Source organism: Anser cygnoides, chromosome 1 (assembly GCF_040182565.1).
Source record: "Anser cygnoides isolate HZ-2024a breed goose chromosome 1, Taihu_goose_T2T_genome, whole genome shotgun sequence".
Classification (NCBI taxonomy): domain Eukaryota; kingdom Metazoa; phylum Chordata; class Aves; order Anseriformes; family Anatidae; genus Anser; species Anser cygnoides.
In genome coordinates, this window is record NC_089873.1 from 100553020 (window position 1) to 100572976 (window position 19957).

The 19957-nt window shown below is 47.7% G+C and overlaps 1 protein-coding gene across 2 annotated transcripts in view; it reads left to right on the forward strand.

Annotated features, from left to right (window-relative positions):
• Position 1: 1 nt before the first annotated feature.
• The window catches only part of SIDT1 (SID1 transmembrane family member 1), a 49026-nt gene continuing 29070 nt past the window's right edge, over positions 2-19957 (forward strand). Inside the window, exons 1-3 of one of the 2 annotated variants that reach the window (XM_048047607.2) lie at positions 2-64; positions 2676-2769; positions 3589-4889. In XM_048047607.2, the coding sequence (XP_047903564.2) occupies positions 4689-4889 (201 nt within the window). In that variant the 5' untranslated portion in view covers positions 2-64; positions 2676-2769; positions 3589-4688. Of the gene's footprint in view, positions 65-2675; positions 2770-3588; positions 4890-19493; positions 19636-19957 lie in introns of those variants that run through there. The other variant, XM_066990418.1, reaches the window with a different exon arrangement.

Here is a 19957-nt window from a genome sequence, read left to right on the forward strand (position 1 = left end):
AGGGGGGAGGCGGTGGCGGTTGGCCCCGCCTCGCGCCCCTCGCGGCTCCCTCAGGGCCCGCCCGGTACGTACTGACCACATCCAGCACTGCTGGGGCTGTGGGGGGGTGTCTCTGCCCCCTGAGGTGGCTGCTCGTCCCCTTAATTAACTTCATTAGTACCCCTCTTCGGTGCTCCTGCCGTCCCAAGCCAGCCCTCCGTGTCCCCGTGAGGAAGGCTTGGCAGTTTCCCCATGCGAAAACGCATTCCAAATCCTGTTAAGGGGAACTAACAGCAGGATGTCACACAAGATCTTAAATCAAGATAAAAGGTGACCCTTGGTTGTTTTAACAAACCGACCTCCTAAAGTCTTGCCCCACAAGTGCACCGCAGATTCTCCTCTTCCCTGGGTCACATATGTAGAGATGTAAACTACTTCGAAGGGTTAGAGTCGACGCTTTCTAATAATACAATGTGAGCTTAATGTTTTGTCTGTTGGAGGTGAAAAGTGAAGATGTAGGTTTATCAGCTTCTCATTCAAAAATCATGCCTTGAAGAGAAAAATTCCCTTTCACCCAGATTTCCTGATGCTTAGGAAATGATGATTTATTTTCCTGATGTCTGTGAAGTGATGATGTTTAGAAATGATGATTTCCTGATGGTTCTTATCAATCTAACTCTGGCTTAACCAACAGCAGTGCAAAGATGCAGATGGTAGTGGTCAATGTGCTGAGGGAAGGAATTGCTTTGCATATGATACCTAAAGAAAAAGAAGATGGAAATTATGAAGGGAGAAAAAAAAGTGACAGGAAAACACTAGCAGCAACTGCCTTTGCTGAAGAGCTGAAAAATGTGCCTGAGTCATTTTTTTTTATGCTGTAGGTTGCACCTGAACTTCCATTTACATATATACCATATGCAACCTGAAGCTGAACATCAGACTTCAGCCTATAGTAAAAAGAAAAAAAAACCACCTGATCTTAGGGATATGTGTAAGGCAATGTACTGGATTCATTTCTCTCTGTTTATTTGAAAATCTGGAACCCAAAAGCATAAATTAAAGACGCATCTGGAATTCTGTCCTAGAATAGCTTAAAACTGTCTTGAAGAACAAGGTCTATCGGAAAGAGAAGAAAGCAATCATGGCACAATTAGATCAATATATCATCTACTTTGAAATCTCATAAACCTCTCTGCTACTATTAATTACAATCAAATATAAATGTTAAGTACATCGTATAAGCTAATATACTACAAGCCAGAGACACTTATTCAGCCAGCTCTAGTCTCAAACACTTCAGCCACATATCAGAAAATGGGGAGCAGGTTACTGTGCTTCTATCAGTTATCTTAAAGCCTGTCTACCCTTCAGTTCTTGTGCTTCACACTACATTTACAGCAGCATCTGAAAATGATCCATTATCTCTGCAGAAGCCAGCTGAACATCTACAGCATCTATTTACTCACAGTGGAGCTTATGTAACGTAGAGACTGCATATCCAAATGGCAGACATTTAAAACCCTCTTTTTCCAAAATAAGTTTCCAAACAATTTGATTGGTTATGTTTATACTCTTTTTCTTTTATATTCCAAATTAGTATGATTCAGGGAATTCCTTTGTAATTGAGATCTTTCTCCTGTCCTGGATATTTTTGCAGTGCTGGTTACCAGGAGAAATATCACTTCCTTAGAGTGTTTTTTCCAGCAGCAATGTGACTTTCTACCTCTGTTCTATGGAAAAAAAAAAAAAGGCACTCTTGTGAGCCTCTGCTTCAGTATCATCCCTCCTTTCCCCCAAGATGCTCACAACCCTGGGCTTTGCTCATCCTGGGAACAAGGGCTGTGTCAGGAGATGTGTGCCCCAACACATCCAGAGGAAAGGGCCCTGAGAACATCCCCCCTCCTGCAGGTCTGGCACCCCGGGCTCGGCGCCGGCACAGAGATAGCACAGCCAAGGGCTGCCCCCCTTCGCTCCAGTGACCTTGGAGGGCACGCTGCAGGGAGGCCTCGGTGAGGGCTGACCTCCTCCGTCCCACGGGAGCCGCTTTTAAGCTGGGGCTCTGGAGCTGGGCCCTGCCTGCACTACAGCTGCAGTTGTGTGACAGCCGTGACGGACTTCCTGGCCTGACTCGGGTGTTTGCCTGACAATTTGCTCGGGGTTTGCCTGACAATCCGGACTCTCTGTTGACCCCAGCTGCCATCTCCAGGCATGCCCTGTTGGTCTTGCTTGGGTACGGTGGGATGGGGCCCTGGCTGGTGAAGCCCCTGCCCTGCTGGCCATGTTATCACGCTTGGCTCCCTGTGCCTTAGGGAGCAGCCAGCCTTTGCCATCCCCTGATGCCAGAGTGCTGTGGCACGCATGAGAACACTTCCTCTGATCCAGACCCATGATCTCTCTGGATCAGCATCTTTTCTCTTACAGTGTCCCTGTTCTTTCTTCCAAAATACATGCTGCCATTCAAGAACAAGATTTAGGTGGATGTGAAAAGGGAAAACAGGCTACTCATCTTTACCAACGGGGCTGAGTGAGGAGTTATAAATCAGCCAACCTCCATTTGTTATCTGGAAAGATAATGAAACAAGCTGTTCAGCAGTCAGGGTGCAAACAACTAAAAAACAATACAGTGATGAGAAACAGGCAGTGCACATTTGTCCAGAACAAATCACGTCAAAGTAACCTAATTTATTTCTTTGCAGAGATAACTGACTTAGGAAGTGCTGAAAGAAACAGATGAAACATTCAGACTTCAGCAGGACTTTTGACATTACATTGAACACCATCCTCATAAAGGCAAGTAGGGTTCAGATTGGAATTAACATGAAAGGAGTGTGTGATTGAACAGCAATTCCCAAAATGTAGCTGTGGCTGTTTTCTGGACAATAGGAAGGTATATTCAAATAAGAGATCTGATCTGTCTGCTAAGATTGATTATTTTAATTAGTAACTTGGGTGATGGAATTGACCTTTGACTTCAAACTTCTCTAAATAATACCAAGTTGGGCAGTACCGCAAGCACTTTGGAGGCAAGGATTTGAACAAAAGTACAACGCTGCTGAATCACAGAAAGAGCCTCAAAACAGTAAGGTGAAATTCAATAAAGACAAGCACAAAGTATGGTATTTTGGAAAGAAAACTTGAATTCTAAAATTCAAAATGAAGAAAAAATTAGTAGTCTTTTGTAGAATACCAAAATATACATCTAGTCAGGGCAGCCACAGAGGGGTATGTGGGGCTGAAGGAGGCAGTGGGTGAGCAAGGAGCTGTGTGGTTTAGGCTTCTACAGAATGCTGAGGGGAAGCCACAAGTCTCCCAGTGCCACCACTGCTCGAAGTCCCCCAGAACAGGTCATCCTGTGTCCCAGTAAGAGGCAAGACAGAGTTGCAAGAGCTCAGAGGTGACATTGCTCAGGTCTTCTGGTCTGCACTGCATGAAACTCCAGGCTGGAAGGCACTCCTGGTGTTGGAGTGCCCATCTTCCAGGAGACCTCATGTGGGGGGTTGCCCTTAGTGCCCCTTCTTAGGGCTCTGACAGAAGACAGAGTGACTTGCATGTGGTCTGCTTCACTAACACAGGTCACTGACAATTGTCTTGTTTGTTTGCTGTTGGCAGAGATCGCACGAAGGCCCAAGGATTAAAATGGCAGCATAATGTTAGCTCAGTCATTTTGCTGAGCCTTACAACTTTTCCTCCAAACAAAAGCAACTCCGGGGAAATCTCTCAGCCTTGAGAACAAACCCCACAGCTTGGAAAGCTGCTTTGGCCAGAGATAACACAGTTGGAGGACGCAGGCTGGCTTTATAAAATCGTGGCTTCTATGAGTTTGCCTTCAGTCTGAAAAGCCTTTCAGGTTGCTTCAGTAATACTCTACCTTCTCTGAGTTAAAAATGCATCCCTCTGCCATGGGATCTGACACATTTCCCAGGCATGTTTTCAACAAAAGAGCATAGGAGGGGAAAGCAGTGAGAGACAGACCTCTGACCCTTTCGCAGCCCAACAGTATCGCTCTCATCTTGCTGAAAAGGTTCAGAGTATCACTGACTTTTGTAGCAGTTTCACGAACACCTCAAATAGCATAAGAAGCACCGAGCCACAGTTGAATTGACGGAACGACACCGTGCTGCAGCCTTTCACACCTTTGGGCTGAACTAAAAACTGACGGCATTTATCCCCCACCTCTGAGCAGCCAAAACCAGGTGTTTGGGATGGCCCCTGTGTGAGATGTGTCACAGGCACGAACCCGTGCTCCAGCAAGCCAACAGACCGTGGGGCGAGGGCACCCGTGACTCGGTGGGCCGGAGGCGTCGAAGCCCTGCAGACGCCACAGCCGTGCCCCCGTCCCCACACTCCTGATGACGCCTGCACGCCCCTAACCCCATATCCCCCATCCCGAAGGGGAATAGCTCCCTGACAACCGGCTGCGAAGGCCGGCTCAGAATTTGGGGCCGGGCACACGGAGGAGACCCTCCTCCCGGGGCCAGCCGCCGGCCTCCCCTCCCTCCTCTCCCTCCTTTCCCTTCCCCTCCCCTGTCCCCTCCCCGCGGAGGGTCCTTCCCCAGGAAAGTTGCTCGGGGGGGGGGGCCCGGGCTTCGCTGCCTGCCCGCCTCCCCCCACCCCCGTGCGGCCGAGGGATTTATTGAAATCGCAAACCCAGCTCCCGGGCGCCCGCCCCGCCGGGGAGAGGCAGCCGGGCGGCCGGCAGCGGCGGGGCCATGGCCGGGGGGGCGCCCCCAGCCCCCGGGGCCCTGCTCTGCGCCCTGCTCTGGGCAGCGGCGGCGGCCCCGGCCCCGGCTCCGGGGGGCGGCCCCGGGGGCAGCCCCGCTCCGGGAGCCTTCGGCCGCCTCTACCGGGGCGCCGTGAACATCAGCGCCGAGCGGCTCTACGCCTTCGCCTACCGCAGCCAGCCCGGGCAGGTAGGAGCCGTGGGGGGGGAAGGCGCCGGGATCCCCCCCGAGAGGGGCACCGGGCACCGGGGGGCTCCCGCTGCCGTGCGGGACCCGGCCGGGCTCTGCGCCCCCCCCCGCCCGCAGCCCCCGGCAAGCACCTGCGGCGAGGCAGGTTGAAGTCTGGGGGGGGGGGGATCGGGAACCGCACTTAATGAGCCTTTTATAAATACCATTCTGAGGCTCGGGGGCTTCTCTAGGATCGCGGGGCTGTCCCCCGGGAGCCCGGCAGGTGAGCCGCGGGGCGAGGGGACTGCGGGGCAGCGCTGCTAAAGGCACGGCTGGGCGCGATGGGGGAGGAAGCACGGCGTTTATGCAGGCTTAGCTACTGCGGATACACCCCCCCCCCCTTTTTTTTTTTTATTTATATTTTTTAATTTCGTGTTTAGATCAAGTAGCTAAGTGGTACCTTGGAAACTCTGCCCCCGTTGTTTGGATCGGGCGTTAATTACTGGGTAAAACGCTTCGGTTTTCCAAAAGATGGTGAACCGTACAAATGGACCTACCCTCCTGTCCTCAGCTGCACAGAACAAGAGAAAATGGAAAACGTCTATCCTTCCACACTGCATTTCTATTTATTTTTTTATACCAAGGGAGTTGACAAGAGCATGATTTTTCAAAAGGTGGTGGGGGGGGGAACTTTTTGATAAGGCTTTGGTTTACCCTGCAAAATCCAGACCTTTAAAGACTTGTCTTCCTTCTGTTCTGTGTGTTACAGTGTAGTAAAATGCACCTGGTATTTATGGGGCATGAATTTTGTTTCAGGGCTGATGCAAGTGAGCCAGCCCAGGTTTATTTAACTATTGGGTGTCACCACAGAGCACAAAAGGCCAAATTCATTCTTTGGACATGAGCCTTGCTGTAAAAGCTCAGGGTAATGTAAGTTGGGCTTCCTGTGGTGTTACGGGTACTGGGTACTGTAACCAAGGCTGCTAGCAGAATAAATAGTGTCTGGGGCTTGCTGGCAGAGACAATGTGCAATGACTGTTGCCATATTTAAGCTGAAACCCTAGGGTGCTAATCTCTACATCCCCATATGCTGGACTCTGAAATCTCTGCAGTGATGTCGAGCTGGTTGAGAGCATATCTAGGAAAGGAAACTTCAGGTTTGAGGCTTGATAATTTTTGAATGCAGAACTCTCCAAAAACTGCCATCAACACACTTAAACAGTGCCATACAGATGGCTCCGGCTAGGAAAACTAATTTGAAAGAGAGAACCACTTAAATGTGAACTGTGCTAGGAGACTTTCTGGTGAGGGGTGCCCAGAAGAGATCCTGAGGAGCCCTACAGACAGCAGTCCTGAGCTAAGCCAAGCCTGCAGGAAGGTGCTGGCTAACCAGGATAACTGGCTGCACGTGTGTGGCTGTGGCCCTGAACTGATGAGGCACAAACCTGACTGGGTCTCCTCTTGCCAGCCTGGTCAGAGCTAGAGGTAGGTCTGTCCCGGTGGTCCTGCATCTCCCTGGTGGTGGTGATTGCTCAAGTTTGGAAGCTGGGTGGTGGGAACCTTGACTTTAATCAGGGACTATGCTCTTGTGGGCAAGCTGCTTGCCAAAGAGTGGTGAAGACGCTTAGGGGCATGCTATTAACTCAGTAGTTGTTGGATCTTCTGAAGGAACATAAGTCCTGCAAAAACTTGGTGTACTAATCCTTCCTTTTCACTGGAGTCTTTAGACTCCAACTTTTAGCGAGTGGAGGATCAGCCAGTGTTAGTCAACTGCTGGCCACGTGCAAGCTCTGCTCTTCCTGATCCCTTCAGTCTCCTCCTGTCTCTGCTGATGGCAGGTCAGCCAGAAGCCTCTTATACCTTGAGGCAGATACCACATGGAACATTAACCTTAGTTACAGGAGATTTAATTGAATAAAAAGAGCATTTTTCCACTAGGAAGGGCTGCAGTGGGTGAGTTTAATTGCTTTCCCTCTGAAGCACAGCCAGGTCTGGAGTGATCTGGCTCTGAAACAAGGATTTGTTTTGCTGATGCTGTGGGTTCAGCTGTTCCCCCCAGTGCTCTCACTCATGAGGGCAGGCCTTCAAGGCAGGGGACAACTTGGAGCCAAAGACAAGGCATGAGGGCTAGCCTGTGATCCATCGGCTCTTTGCAAATGCTCTGTTTGCTCACGTGCTGTGGCTGCCAGGACACATCTGAAAATGCAGCTGGATAGAGCAGTGCTTGAATGAGGGATGAGGGAAAGGAGGAAAAAAGGCCATTGCTCCTGTTTGGTGCTTCAGAGACCTATCTCTTTCTGAAAATCTGTGCTTCCTTGATCTCAAAGGATGATCCTCATCCATGTAGTCCTCCTTATTCTCTGGGATACAGGTATGCACGCCATAGGGAAGGGGAAAACATTCCTTATCGGATTCTTTTGCCTTGTATACAACTACTTGTGAGCAAAGTGCAATTCAGGGTTGTGGAGCAGAGTTGCTTTGAGCCAGGCAAGTCGCTTCACTTCTTTGCATCTCCTTTTCTATGCGTATGAAATGACAAGAAGGGTTTTTACGTGCTGACTTGGTCACCTGGATGAAACTTACGTATGTATACATTGCTAGTCTGTGGGGGTGAACCTCCTAGGTGCTGTGCAGAAATACTTCACCTTGTGTCTGGAGTTAGGAGAGCTTTCAGGCTTTCCTGTACTTGGCAGCTAGGGTTTAGGCCTTAATTCCTGAGGTGGAGCTGTAAAAATAGGGCTGTGCCGAAGGAGGAGGAGCACAGCTACCTCTGCTGTGAGGAGCTTCTAGCGCTGGCCTGCACGTGTGTCCCTCCTTGATCCCTCCATGGTTGGAACTCCTTCCTCAGTCTTCCATGGTGGAAAGTCTTCATTTATTGTGGGGTCTTTTATTGCTCTTCTGGTTCTTTTTCTTCTCCTAGCTGCACTCTGAAAATTTCCTCTCTGCACAATTGTTTAATGTTTAACCATGAGTGTAAAAAAATATTAAAAATAATAAAACCAGCTGTTGTTCCTGCTGATATGCACTCTAACAACAAACACAGACATGCTATAGTAATGAACAATTAGTTGGGCAAGCAGGTTTATCTTTTTTTTGGGTTGTTTAAACTGGAGACAAACAAGATGGGGGGAGATGAGGGAAGGGGAGTGAACGTGGCACACTCCTGAGTGTCTCAAATTCCAAATACTCAACATATCCCTACTTGGGAGGGAGGGAAGAGTATGTTAAGTTGGAGCTGCCTGTGCAGTGTGTCTGTCTGGGAAGCTGAACAAGAGCCGCTGAGTATTTCTGCTGGATGTGCCATTGGCTAGAGAAGGATTTATGTGACAAGCGAGAGAACCTGCTTAGTTCCTCAACTGCAATAATACAAGGGCTTCCAAAAAGATGAGGGAGGCTGGGGCAAAGTACTGAAGAAATTCAAAGTGAGCTTCTTCTCTCCTCCATTGCAAGCTCTGGCAGTCACTAATGGTTAACTTGCTGGAAACACAAATGGCACTCGTACTTGTGGGTTATTTCTCTGCCAGGTTCAAAGTGAAGCTGGGGAGTATCTTGAGGAACAAGACTGTTGGAGACACTACAATTTCTTCCTAATCAGAGAATCAGCTGAGTGCATGTTTTGGAGGATACCTGGATACTTAGAAAAACAAGTATCTCTCAGGAGAACAAGTTTCCAGCTTTCCTTTTCTAGGCAAAACTGCTGCAATCTAGATGCAGCACGTGGACATTCATGCATTTTGGTGACGACGAGCCCAAAAGCTGAGCAGTAGGCTGCACCTATTCTAGGGGAATGAGTGGGTGATATTTTCTTCCTCCTCCTCCCTTGCCAGGAGTAAGAACAGAGTCCCGCTCTCGGTTCCCATATGGCCCAGCCTCACGGTAAGCCGTCATTGGCAGCAGATTAGGCTGTGGCTTCTCTTCTTAGCAATCGTGTCATATGAGGATGTGCAGCCCTGGAGTGACTGTTTCTTACGTGGAGCCTGCTTGAGAGGTAAAACCTTACCTGCAGTGAACAAGGGAGGGAGGCTGTGTGCTGCCATGAGACTTGCTAACATCACGGCCCTTCCTTCTTTCATGACTTAGGTGGGGAAGAAATTGGCCAACCCAAGGGAAGAGGGGAAGCAATGCTAGTGAGAAGGACAGAAGTCTTTCAGCTTGATGCCTTAAGTTGTGTGGCCCTCAGGTAGAGACCAGGTGCCTTTTCCAACCCAAAGAGTGCGATGCTCTTGGGTTCCCCTGCCTCTGGGTGAAAGAGTCTTCTGTATCCTGGTGTGGATGGCAGTTGCACTTACTTTGCTCTGGTTGAGGAGCCAGAACTGAAATCCACCATGCATTCCTCTAAGATTGTGTGAGGAGTCATTTCTTCAGACCAAAGCCATCTGTTGTAGCTACAGGGAAACTGAGCTGTGCCACGCAGGGCAACGTGGTTTAATAACTGCCGGCAATCAGATCCGTGTTTGCTGTCCTCTGCTGTTTCACGTGCATGCTGGTCCCACTCCAGCAGCAGCCGCCGTGTCTGTTGCAACAAATCTATGAGCCGCTTTTTCACCTCTAGCTCCCGGGCTGTTCTTAGGCTGCGTGTGTAGGGCTCTGCGGGCTGGAACCAAACTACCTCAGAGTATTCCCGTGCTCTCCCGCATGTCTTCTCTGTAATGTTGGTCTTGGCTGCAGCCCAGGTTTCAGCCCACAGCTATACTGTGCATGCAGTAAGACTTCAGTTTCCTGTTTGGAGATGGTCAAACCTGAGCCGCAGGGAGACAGAACAGGTTAGGCTCTGTCTTTCCTCAATGCTGGGTGGAAGCTCACCAGTTTAGCCACAGAGATACGGGTAAAAATCAAATCAATAGGCAAGACTGTGGGCTTTTAAGTAAGAAGGAGATCTCTTAAGGTCAGCAGTGCTCTTGCTATTGCAGGACATCCAGGGCCTGAACACTGTTGCATTTTGGTTGCTGAAGCTAGCCTGTTCACCACAGGATGCTGGAAGAGCCTCCGCTCACCATTTCTGGAGCCTAATGTTAAATTAGATGTCTTATGAGCCAGAAATGTAGGCACGGTGTCAAAGCTAGTAAAATCAAAGAAAGTTACAACGTGTGGTGTCTGAAGCCTAGCAAGGTTCGACAGGGTTCCTTTGGAACACTTTTTGCACGCATAATTTGGCTTGGTGTAAGAAACTGAGCAACCCCCTGCTCCCTGGCAAAAATGGGGTAACTTAAGTGAAAGAAAGGTGGGGACCCACCTCCACTTCAAGCTGGAGATTGGATCTTGAGCCCACCTGAGATCCCTTCTTACTTGCAGTATTTTTTTGGCTTTCTGAGATGTTTGTGCTTTGCGATTTATTTATTTATTTTTCTACTTAGAGGGGTGAAGGAGACTATCCATTTGTAGGCTTTATGAAAAAAGCCTGCATATGGATAGCCCCCCCCAGTGTTTCGATTTCAAAAAGAAAGGGCATATGAATAAGGGCAACTTCATCAAAACGCCTCTGCTGGGCTTGAACCCTTTCCAAGAGCAGTGTAGCGATTTATAATACAAACATTTACATTGTAAGTGGAGGCTGAAATGTCCTTAAATAACTTGTGCAGAAGTTGTTGGGTAGGAAGGTATGTCTTTTCCTACCCAGACCTCGCCTGCTATTTTAGTGGATATTCAGGGAATGAAAGTGCAGCCTGTAAAAGCTGTATTGCAAGGGTGTGCCATCTGCCCAGCTTGAGAATACAGTTTAGTGTGCTTGCATAAGCAAACGTTGTTTCCTGCTGCGTGTACTTATAGAAACACAGAGGACTTCAGAAACAGCCCTCCTTGCTCTATCTGTGCTGATGTTTTTCTTTGGACATAGAAATAAACTAGTTCAGGGTGGTTTAAAACAAACATACAACGGTTAAATGAGAAGAAAACATGTAGGAGATATAATTCATTCCACACCAGCGTGACGGAGGTGAAGAACTTGGAATCCAAGAAAGAACCAGATGTTTGTGTTGTAATGGTCATCCCAGAGTTACTGCTGTGAGTTTGGGGTGGGGGAGAATTTAGGAAGGTTAAAAACTCCTTTGGTTTCAGGGGTTGTCCTAGCTCAGAGTTCCAGCTGGTAGGGGTTAGGATGATGCTGTTTGTTAGGGAACAGTTCATTCCTTAACAAGCTGTTCAAAAAGGGATTTACTTATTTATTTACTTATTTAATGCCACCCTGAATTCTCAGGGTGGTCAGAAACAGGTATGTACTTCACACAGCATGGCAACTCCGAGTTTTTCTTTCCGTCTGGCCTAGAGTCTCCCTACTGACATTGGTTTCAGGATATAATTTTTTAAAAAAGGAAAACAAAATATTAGTATGGTTTGTATTTGTCTTTCTTCCATTTATGCTGCACAGATACTGCTACAAGCGAGTGAACTCATGGGAACGTCTGTAGCAGGCCATAAGTCCACGCTGAGTGTATTTGCACAAAGTGGAACTTTTAAATGAAAATATTCATCCTGGAACAGTGTGACTGAGGCTGTGCTTGAAATATTCAGAATCTCTCACTTGGTTTATGCTGCTTTGGGTGTTTAATACTTCTGGCAGAGATGCTGTAAGAAAACTGTGGACCAAGGTTACTTGGCAGATTGCTTTAAACAGCAGTTAAGACTTACTGGCATTCGGGCACAGCGTCAGATGGAAAGGGAATGCTCTTTGAGCTCCACGCTGTTTTTTGCCATCAGACAGGAGTAATGCTCATGTCTCATAAGAGGGCAGGAAAGAGGTTCTGTAACTCCAGTCACTCACCCGTAATTAGTTTCCTTCAGGGTCTCTGCCTCCCCCTGTCGCGCTGGCCATGGGAAGAGTTGGGCGCTAATGGGCACTTGCTGCTTCCCGGCCTCGACTGCTCTCGCCCACCTGGCTGAATCCAACTTGACTTAGTTTCAGGGTTTATATAAAAACGAAGCGCTTCTTTCCTGCGCACCAGCAGACTGCAGCAGTCAAAGGCTTTTGTAGATGCATCCTGCACTGAGACCTTCCTTTGTAAGCACCAGGCTGCGTGTTTGCTTGCCGGATGTGTTCCCTGCCCACTGGTTTGGCTCAATGCCTGGTCAGGTCCACAACCAGGGCTGTTGCAACGTGGACTGATAATCCCCAAAGGCCCTGCAAGGAAAGACTTGTGTACGGGTGCCGTGGGGAATGTGGCAAAGCCCCGGTGTGACTCAAAGGTTTTGCCTAGCGTGAGATGGTGAGAAGGGTTTCGACGTCCTCAAAACACTTTACTTGCAGCAGAAGCAGTTGCTGCAACCTCCTGCTTGCCCATAAATTCACATCCATGCAGTCTTAAGCTGCTGTGTAATCTCTGTGGGAAATGTAGACTTAATAATCAATCCAAGGACTCTTTCGTGTCAACAAGAGCCCAGTTTATTTTGCTTAATGTTTGCAGCCATATTGGTCCTGTTCAGCTGTGTGAGTTTGGGACCGGCTCCTTCTGCCTGTTCCCATCTAAAGAATGGAATTCAGTTGCATTTTTTTAATTTTTCCTTTTATTTTTTCTCCCCCTATCTCCAGGGTGATAGAACTGAAGTGCAAATATTTGTCTTTCCTGGTCTAACACATTTTAATGTAGTGCTGGAAGCTCCCTCTCTTTTCAGCTAACTGCTCTGTCCACCTTGGAACACAGGAAAAAAAGTTCATGTTCAGTCATCTGAGAAACAAAACTGTCGCTAACTTGGCTGGTGAATAGAGATGTGCGTGGCAGAGGCTTGGCAATGAGAAGGAGTATGTGGAAGGGAGAGGTTTTCTGTGGCGCTGGAGGTTCCTGGTCCAAAGTGGAGCCCCTCAGCAGTGGTGGTGTTGCAGCAGAGGCGGTGAGCTGGCTGACCACCTTGCTGCCCAGGCAAAGCTTCCTCTTCGTCTCATCAGTGCTGAGTGAGTGGGGGTGGATGCAGAGGAGGCTCTGAACTAGATCCTTCTGTTCTAGCGTGTGGGATTGTTATTATGAGAAACAAAAATTGCGCTTTCTAGCTGGATTTCCCCCTTATTTCTGCATGCAGCATAGCTAGGATCTTATTTCTGTGTTGGGAGAGAGGGGTGTGTGCGGTGGGATTAGCTGAGGCAGAGAGGAGTTCTTGGGTCAGAATTGCTTGTTCTTAAAATGAAATGATCTTTGGAGAGGTATGCAGGAAGAATGATGTTTGAACTAGATAAAACACTTTGTTTTCCCCTCCCCTCCTGCCTTTTTTTTTTTTTTTCTAACATGTTTTGCTGGAGATTGTACCCTTGAGGCAAATGCCGAACGTTGAATTTCAAAGGGAGAGATGCGACTGCTCGCGCTGGCTCAGTGGTCAAATTTTGAAATCTGTTGCATACAAATGTGTTTATTGTCTATATCCAGACAATAGGATCTAGAAGCAAAATATGGATTAAATGTTTGAGGTGGGTTAATTGTCCCAACACGACACAAACATCTGTTCGTAGGTACTACACTGTTATTCCCGTCCCTTGTGATGCTTTTGCTAGACAGATCACCTGCCAAGCAAAATGTCTTCCTCTGCTAATTAGGGTTCTTTACACTCTGTAACAAAAAGTCAGTGGCTGACAGCAAATGAGAGAATCTCTGCTTGCAGTTCAATATTAATCCTTTCTCTCCGTTCCCAAGCTTCCCTGTAATTGCACCTAAATTCTGCTGAGCTCCTGAACGCCTGTTGCATGGAGTAGATACAAAGTGCTGAACCGAGGGAAGGTGGAGAGAAGTCGTGTATAGTGGTTACACCATTGAACGGCTTGGGTTGGAAGGGGCCTCAAAGATCACCTGGTTCCAACCCCCCTGCCATGGGCAGGGATGCCATCCCCTAGATCAGGTTGCCCAGGGCCTCATCCAACCTGGTTTTGAACACCTCCAGGGATGGGGCATCCACAACTTCTCTGGGAAGCCTGTGCCAGTGCCTCACCACCCTCTGCGTGAAGAATTTTCTCCTGACCTATAGTCTAAATCTCCCCTCTTTTAGTTTAAAACTGTTCTCCCTCGTCTTGTCATTATCTGACTGAGCAAAATGTTCCTGTCTATCTTTTTTATAAGTGCCCTTTAAATCTTGAAAAGCCGCAATGATGTCATCCTGGAGCCTTTCCTTCTTTGGGCTGGACAGCTGCAGCTCTCTCAGCCTTTCTATGTAGGAGAGGTGCTCCAGCCCTCTGAGCATCTTCATGGCCCTCCTCTGGACCTGCTCTAACAGATCTACATCTTTCTTGGGCTAGGGGCCCCAGACCAGGACACAGTACTTCAAGTAGAATCTCACAAGGGCAGAACAAAGAGGGACAATCACATCCCTCAACCTGCTGGCCACTCTCCTGTTGATGCAGCCCAGGATGCAGTTGGCCTTCTGGGCTGCAAGTGTGCACTGCTGGCTCATGTGGAGCTTTTTATCCACCAGAACCCCCAAGTCCTTCTCTGCAGGGCTACTCTCAATGAGTTCTTCTCCCAGTTTGTCCTCATGTCCGGGATTGCCCCAACCCAGGTGCAGCACCTTGCACCTGGACTTGTTGAACCATATTAGGTTCTCAGGCTTGTCCAGGTCCCTTTGCATGGCATCCCTTCTTTCTGTTGTATCAACTGCACCACTCAGCTTGGTGTCATCTGCAAATTTCCTGAGGGTGCGCTCGATCCCACTGTCTATGTCATTGATAAAGATATTAAACAGGACAGACCCCTGAGGGACACCACTGGTCACCAGCCTCCACCTGGACACAGAGCCATTGACCACCATTCTCTAGGCACAGCCTTCAGGCCAATTCGTTATCCACTGAATGGTCCACCCTTCAAATCCATTTCTCTCCAATTTGGAGACCAGGATGTCATCTGGGACCGTGTCAAAGGCCTTGCAGAAGTCCAGGTAGATGACATTGGCTGTTCTTCCTTTGTCAACTGATGCAGTGACTCCATCTCAGAAGGCCACCAGACCGACCAGGCACAATTTGCCCTTGGTGAAGCCGTGCTGGCTGTCTCGGATCACCTCCTTGTCCTGCATGTGCCTTGCCATTGCTTCCAGGAGGATCTGTTCCATGATCTTCCCAGGCACGGAGGTGAGGCTCACTGGTCTGTAGTTCCCCGGGTCCTCCTTTCTATCCTTTTTAAAACCAGGAGTGATGTTTCCCTTTTTCCAGTCACCAGGGACCTCACCTGACTGCCAGGACTTTTCAAATATGATGGAGAGAGGCTTGGTAATTCCATCAGCCAGTTCCCTCAGGACCCTGGGATGCCTCTCATCAGGCCCCGCAGACTTGTACGTGTTTAGTTTCATCAGGTGGTCTTGAACTCGCTCTTTGTTTACAGTGGGAGGGACTTTGCTCCCCCAGCCCTCATCTACAGGGTCACAAGGTCAGACTTGAGAGACGTGGGCAGCCTGACTGGCAGTGAAGGCTGAGGCAAAGAACTTGTTGAGTACCTCAGCCTTCTCCACATCCGTTGTTACCAGAACATGTTACATAGCATATACCACTTTTTATGTGGGTAATAAATGAGAATGAATGCTTAGATTTTAAAGAATATTTAGACTTGAGAATCTTGCCTCCCTCTTCCTAGTAATCCCATTTCTTACTAGTACAGTGCTAGCAATAATACAGGATCATAGAAATAGGAGCAAAACTGGTTAAATGTTATAGGTGTTGTATGCTCAGCCTAATTTTGTCAAGAGAGGGAAACTGAATGACGGATCTGACTGCTGGATCGCTGCAGAGGGACTTTCTTTCCCCTCGCAGGCTTCTCCCTTTCCAAGCGTTAATCACCAAAGCTCTCGTTTCCCTTCCCTTGCCCTGCTCTGGGAGAGCGAGCAGGCAGCACACCATGGGGGTAATTAAACCTTTCCTGTATCAGGATGCGGGCTGCAGGATTTACCTCCTGATACTGGCCTAGATGCAGAGCAGAAAGTGCATCCTAGGCCTTGGTGTTTGCTCTGTGACAGCTGTTGCTCTTCATAACCCTGGGGGAAACACTGCAGCCCTCCTCTAGCAAAAGGTACAGAAGGCACAGGTAACCCGGGCGCTTGTCCTCTAGGGCTCAGCTTGCCAAGCTTTGGTCGTAAGGATCAGTGAGTAGGCCAGATGGAGGTGTCATCTGGGGGAGGTCAGCTCCATTAATTTTGTCAAAACCTTTGGATCTGTAATTGTAAATGTAAACAAACTTGCTTCGAGGTCTGTTTGCAAAGGCTGAGACTTTGAGGACTGCCAGCAGTTGACAAAACAGGCTGGGGTAGGGACTCGAGGTGAGATAGCAGCAGAGCATCAAAGAGGAGGAGAGAGCGATGCTTAAGTGCTGCCCAGAAGAAAGCTACACATCTGTCATCTGGGCAGTAAAAGCGTTGTTGGGCAACTGCTGGAAAGGGACGTGACTTGGGGTGGCAAGGTGAATGCACCCCTAAATACTTGAAACTGAGGGAGCTTCTTGGCTGTTTAGTACTGAAACATGAGGCTGAGTGAGCTGCAGGCTTTATAGGCTGGTCTCTCTTCACCTGGTGCTTCTGAGAGTTGTGCAGTAGAAACTGTACAGGGAGCAGGTCTCAGGCTTTGAATATCTCAGTTGTTTATCCCCTGCTAAGCTCCAAGCTCATTGCTTGTGGCCCTCTGCCTCTCTTCGCACACTTTAGTCTCTGCATCTGTAAAATGGAGATGGTGACTGCTGTGGGCACATAGCATGTCGTTGCAACACTAGAGGCTTTTCAGAAGTTGTACATTAACTGTACAGTAGAAGACAGAACTTGCAAAAGTCTTCAGTTCTCTGAGCAGGCCCCCCAGGCATCTGGAATGGCAGTTGCCAAAACAGCAGGACTGCCTGAAAACAGATGATCAGTCCTTAACAGAATGAATTAATCTTGGCATTGCTGGTTGTTAGTTAAGTAAACATCTTGGATTCAGCCTTGGATTCATAGGGAGGTCTTTTTTTTCCTTCTACTTTCTCTCCCCCACACCCCCTTTTTTTGTTTGTTTCCTTGGTGGAAACTTGTCTGATCTTCAGACTAATGGGGCATTTAACCTGGAAGAGCCTTGAGATTTGAAAAAAGACATGCTTAGTGCACTCGCCTGTAGGTGAAGGAGAGAGTAAAGAGTATTAGTGTTGGCAGCAAAGAGGAGGCGATGTGTAACCCTGTGCAAGTAAGGGCAGTAACCCTTGCCCAGGGATATTACAGCCACCCTAGGCAAGGAGAATCAGGGGCTTGAAATGCAATGTGGACCCAGCTTGAAAAATTTGTCAGCTGCGTTATTGTACCTGCAGCCATTGTCTTAATTAGCTTTCCTTTCACAGAAAAATAAAATGCTAAATCTGGCCAGATTCAGCAGGGGACGTTGAGGCCAAGAGGAGGGTGTCAGGGTAAAAATGTGAGTGGAGTGCTAATAAGTCGCTGTATGAGCAGTTTTACTGTTGGGCTTGTCCAGGCAGCTGTTACATAGGTGACTCCATCTTGTAAAATACTGCAAGGGTTATGCTCTGCGGAGTTGCCTTGGGCAGTTACAAACACCTGGAGTACTGCGTCCAGATCTGGTCTCCACAGTGCAATAAAAGTGTGGACTTACTGGAGTGAGTCTACTGCGGGGCCACAAAGATAACGAAGGGTCTGGAGTGCATTTCATATGGGTCATTTCATATGAGGAAAGGATATTGCCTCTGGTCCTAGACTAAGGCCCGTTGTCTGTTGATAGCCCTGCAACAGTGAGGGGTGGTTGAGCTGGAGCAGCCTGAAGGGAAGCCATCGGCCCAGCTGGTTCACCACGTAAGATGTGGTAATATTGCAGAAGGCGAGGATGAGAAGCATATGTCCTGTTAGGCACTGCGAGTTACTGTCTCCTGCAAGGGCAGGAATTGTTATTTCAAATAGCATTCTTGATAGAGGTTCCCAAGGGGAACAGGCTCTGACACCTGCCTCTACTCTTTGGGTTCATGCCCTGCCTTGTCCAACAGTGAGCTACACTGCAGGGTACTTGCTGCTCCCAGGTTCTGGGATCTTCAGTAAGATCTAGCCCCTGACACCATGCACTCCTGACTCCCTAAGCAGGTGAAGTCTGCTCTCCCATCCTTCTCTTTGGGTATGAGCTGTGGGGTAGGCCGTGGTCACTCTTGTCTGCCCATGCGATACTTGGGTCATTTGTGAAGCAGAGCAGGTTCCCCACATCTGATGTGGAGCTCCACAGGCAAGTGTCTGGTGAAGTTCACTTTTGGGAAAGGGTGCGACGGCATACCTCGATACCTTGCAAACTGCACTGGGGAAGAAATGCCTTCTGTTTTGGATAGGACTCAGACAGCCCTGCTTTGCTTGGTTTCTTAACATTTTATGAAAGCCGTTCTTTGCATCTTATGTAGAAATGTTCAGGGATGTGTTTTAGCATGGTATTCCTATCTCTTATTAATATTTAGGAATTCAGCAAATTGGCCAAACGGACATTTAAGATCCCACAAAATGTCTAGTGAAGGTCTCGGATTATGAAATTCTGGTATTAAAAATAGTTCTTTGGTCTTGTGTTGGCAGTGTTGTGCTTGTCTGCTTATGAAGCTGTATTTGATTGCATGTCCATGGCTCCTCAGATAATACATGACAGAATGCAGGTAGCATGTGTTCTTACCTGTGTAAGCCAAATGTCATGAGACGTTAATAAAGCTGAAAAATATCCTGCACCACTGGAGATAAGTGACTTGCTGTAACTACACTGTAATGTAACAGTGGGAAGAGCTGGCATTTCCAAGGAGTTTAAGCCTAAATCGTAGAACTATCCCAAATGTATCCTAGTGGATACCAAAAGCTGTACCTTTTAATGACAGAAAGAGAGAGCTCCATTCCGTGTTTTGTAGGACACCTCAGAGCAGTTTTTTCTTTTGGCTGACTTTTCTAAACAGCTTCTAAACTTCTGTTTATGTACTTTTTATTTTCTTTTTCTTAGAATCAATATTGAAAACGTTTGGTTTGCTGAAAGAGAAGATCTCAAGTGGGAAGAAGAGGTGTTTTCATCTGTGTATGGCTTTCACTTCTGTGTCCAAAGCCTAGGCAAACTGTGAAAGTAGTAGCTTTTTCTTTTTTTAATACAACTCAGCATTAGCATATACTTAAAACAGCTATTCCAGTTCTTAAATTAAGAATTTAGAAGTACAGATGCAGATTTTAAAGTCTTCCAGTTAATACCAATGAATCGTACACACTTCAAGTAAACCCAATTACCTGTGACATAAGCATAACTATGTCTTCTGCACTGATTTTTATGAACCCAGAAAGTACAATTTCCTAATGTCTAGCTTGCATTTGTGAACAGTTGAGGATGCATAACCCAGCAGTACTATTTGCAGAGTGTCTGGTGTGTGCTCCTATTGTGCTGTGCTAATGTGCTGAGCTCTGGAGAGTTCATAGGGGGTGATGTCTAACTAGAGGCGGTGTAAATCACCTGCATAGGGGGGCTTGCTTGAACCATTTCATGGGCAAAAAGCTTCTTGACGTAGCTAGAATGTGATCTCTCTGAACTAACAGTTGGCTTCCCTGTGGATGAAGAATGGCTGCATGTGTTCACTATATTTTCTTGTTCAGTTCCACTGTCCCTTCATTTGGGTCTGGGTTCTTCATCATGGCAACTACAGCTACACAAAGTTCACTTACAGCAAACACCTACGAACAGAGCAGCAGCTCATTCAGCCCACTCCCTTCATTTCCCAGTTATACCAACATGTGCTGGCTTGGCTCCCATCTGAGCAGGGCACCTACAGAGAGCAAGGAAGCTGTAGAGAAATCTTCCAGTGCTGTCCATTGGCAATGGCCTGCTGTGTTGGCCCTTCAGGTGTTACCTGTGAGTATTGCTTTGTGGTGTTTTTTTCTTAACTTGGTTTTAGCACCCTTGTGTGAAATTCTCTCTACTTGGAAATGAAATTGCATATGCAGTTCTTCTGGTCAGAAGAAAAAGCTGGAAGGCATGCCAAAAGAGTATTGCAAAGATTTATAAACCAGAAGGCGATGGAAAGAGTTCCTGGTTTGTACTTCAGTCTCAAGGGATTTTTAATTAAATGATTTGTGATTGTTGTTGTTGTTGAAGACTTTATTTTTTAGGAATTGGTGGTTGTCAGTGCTGCATTACTGTGATGATGGCAGGAAAATTGATAATGATTATGGCT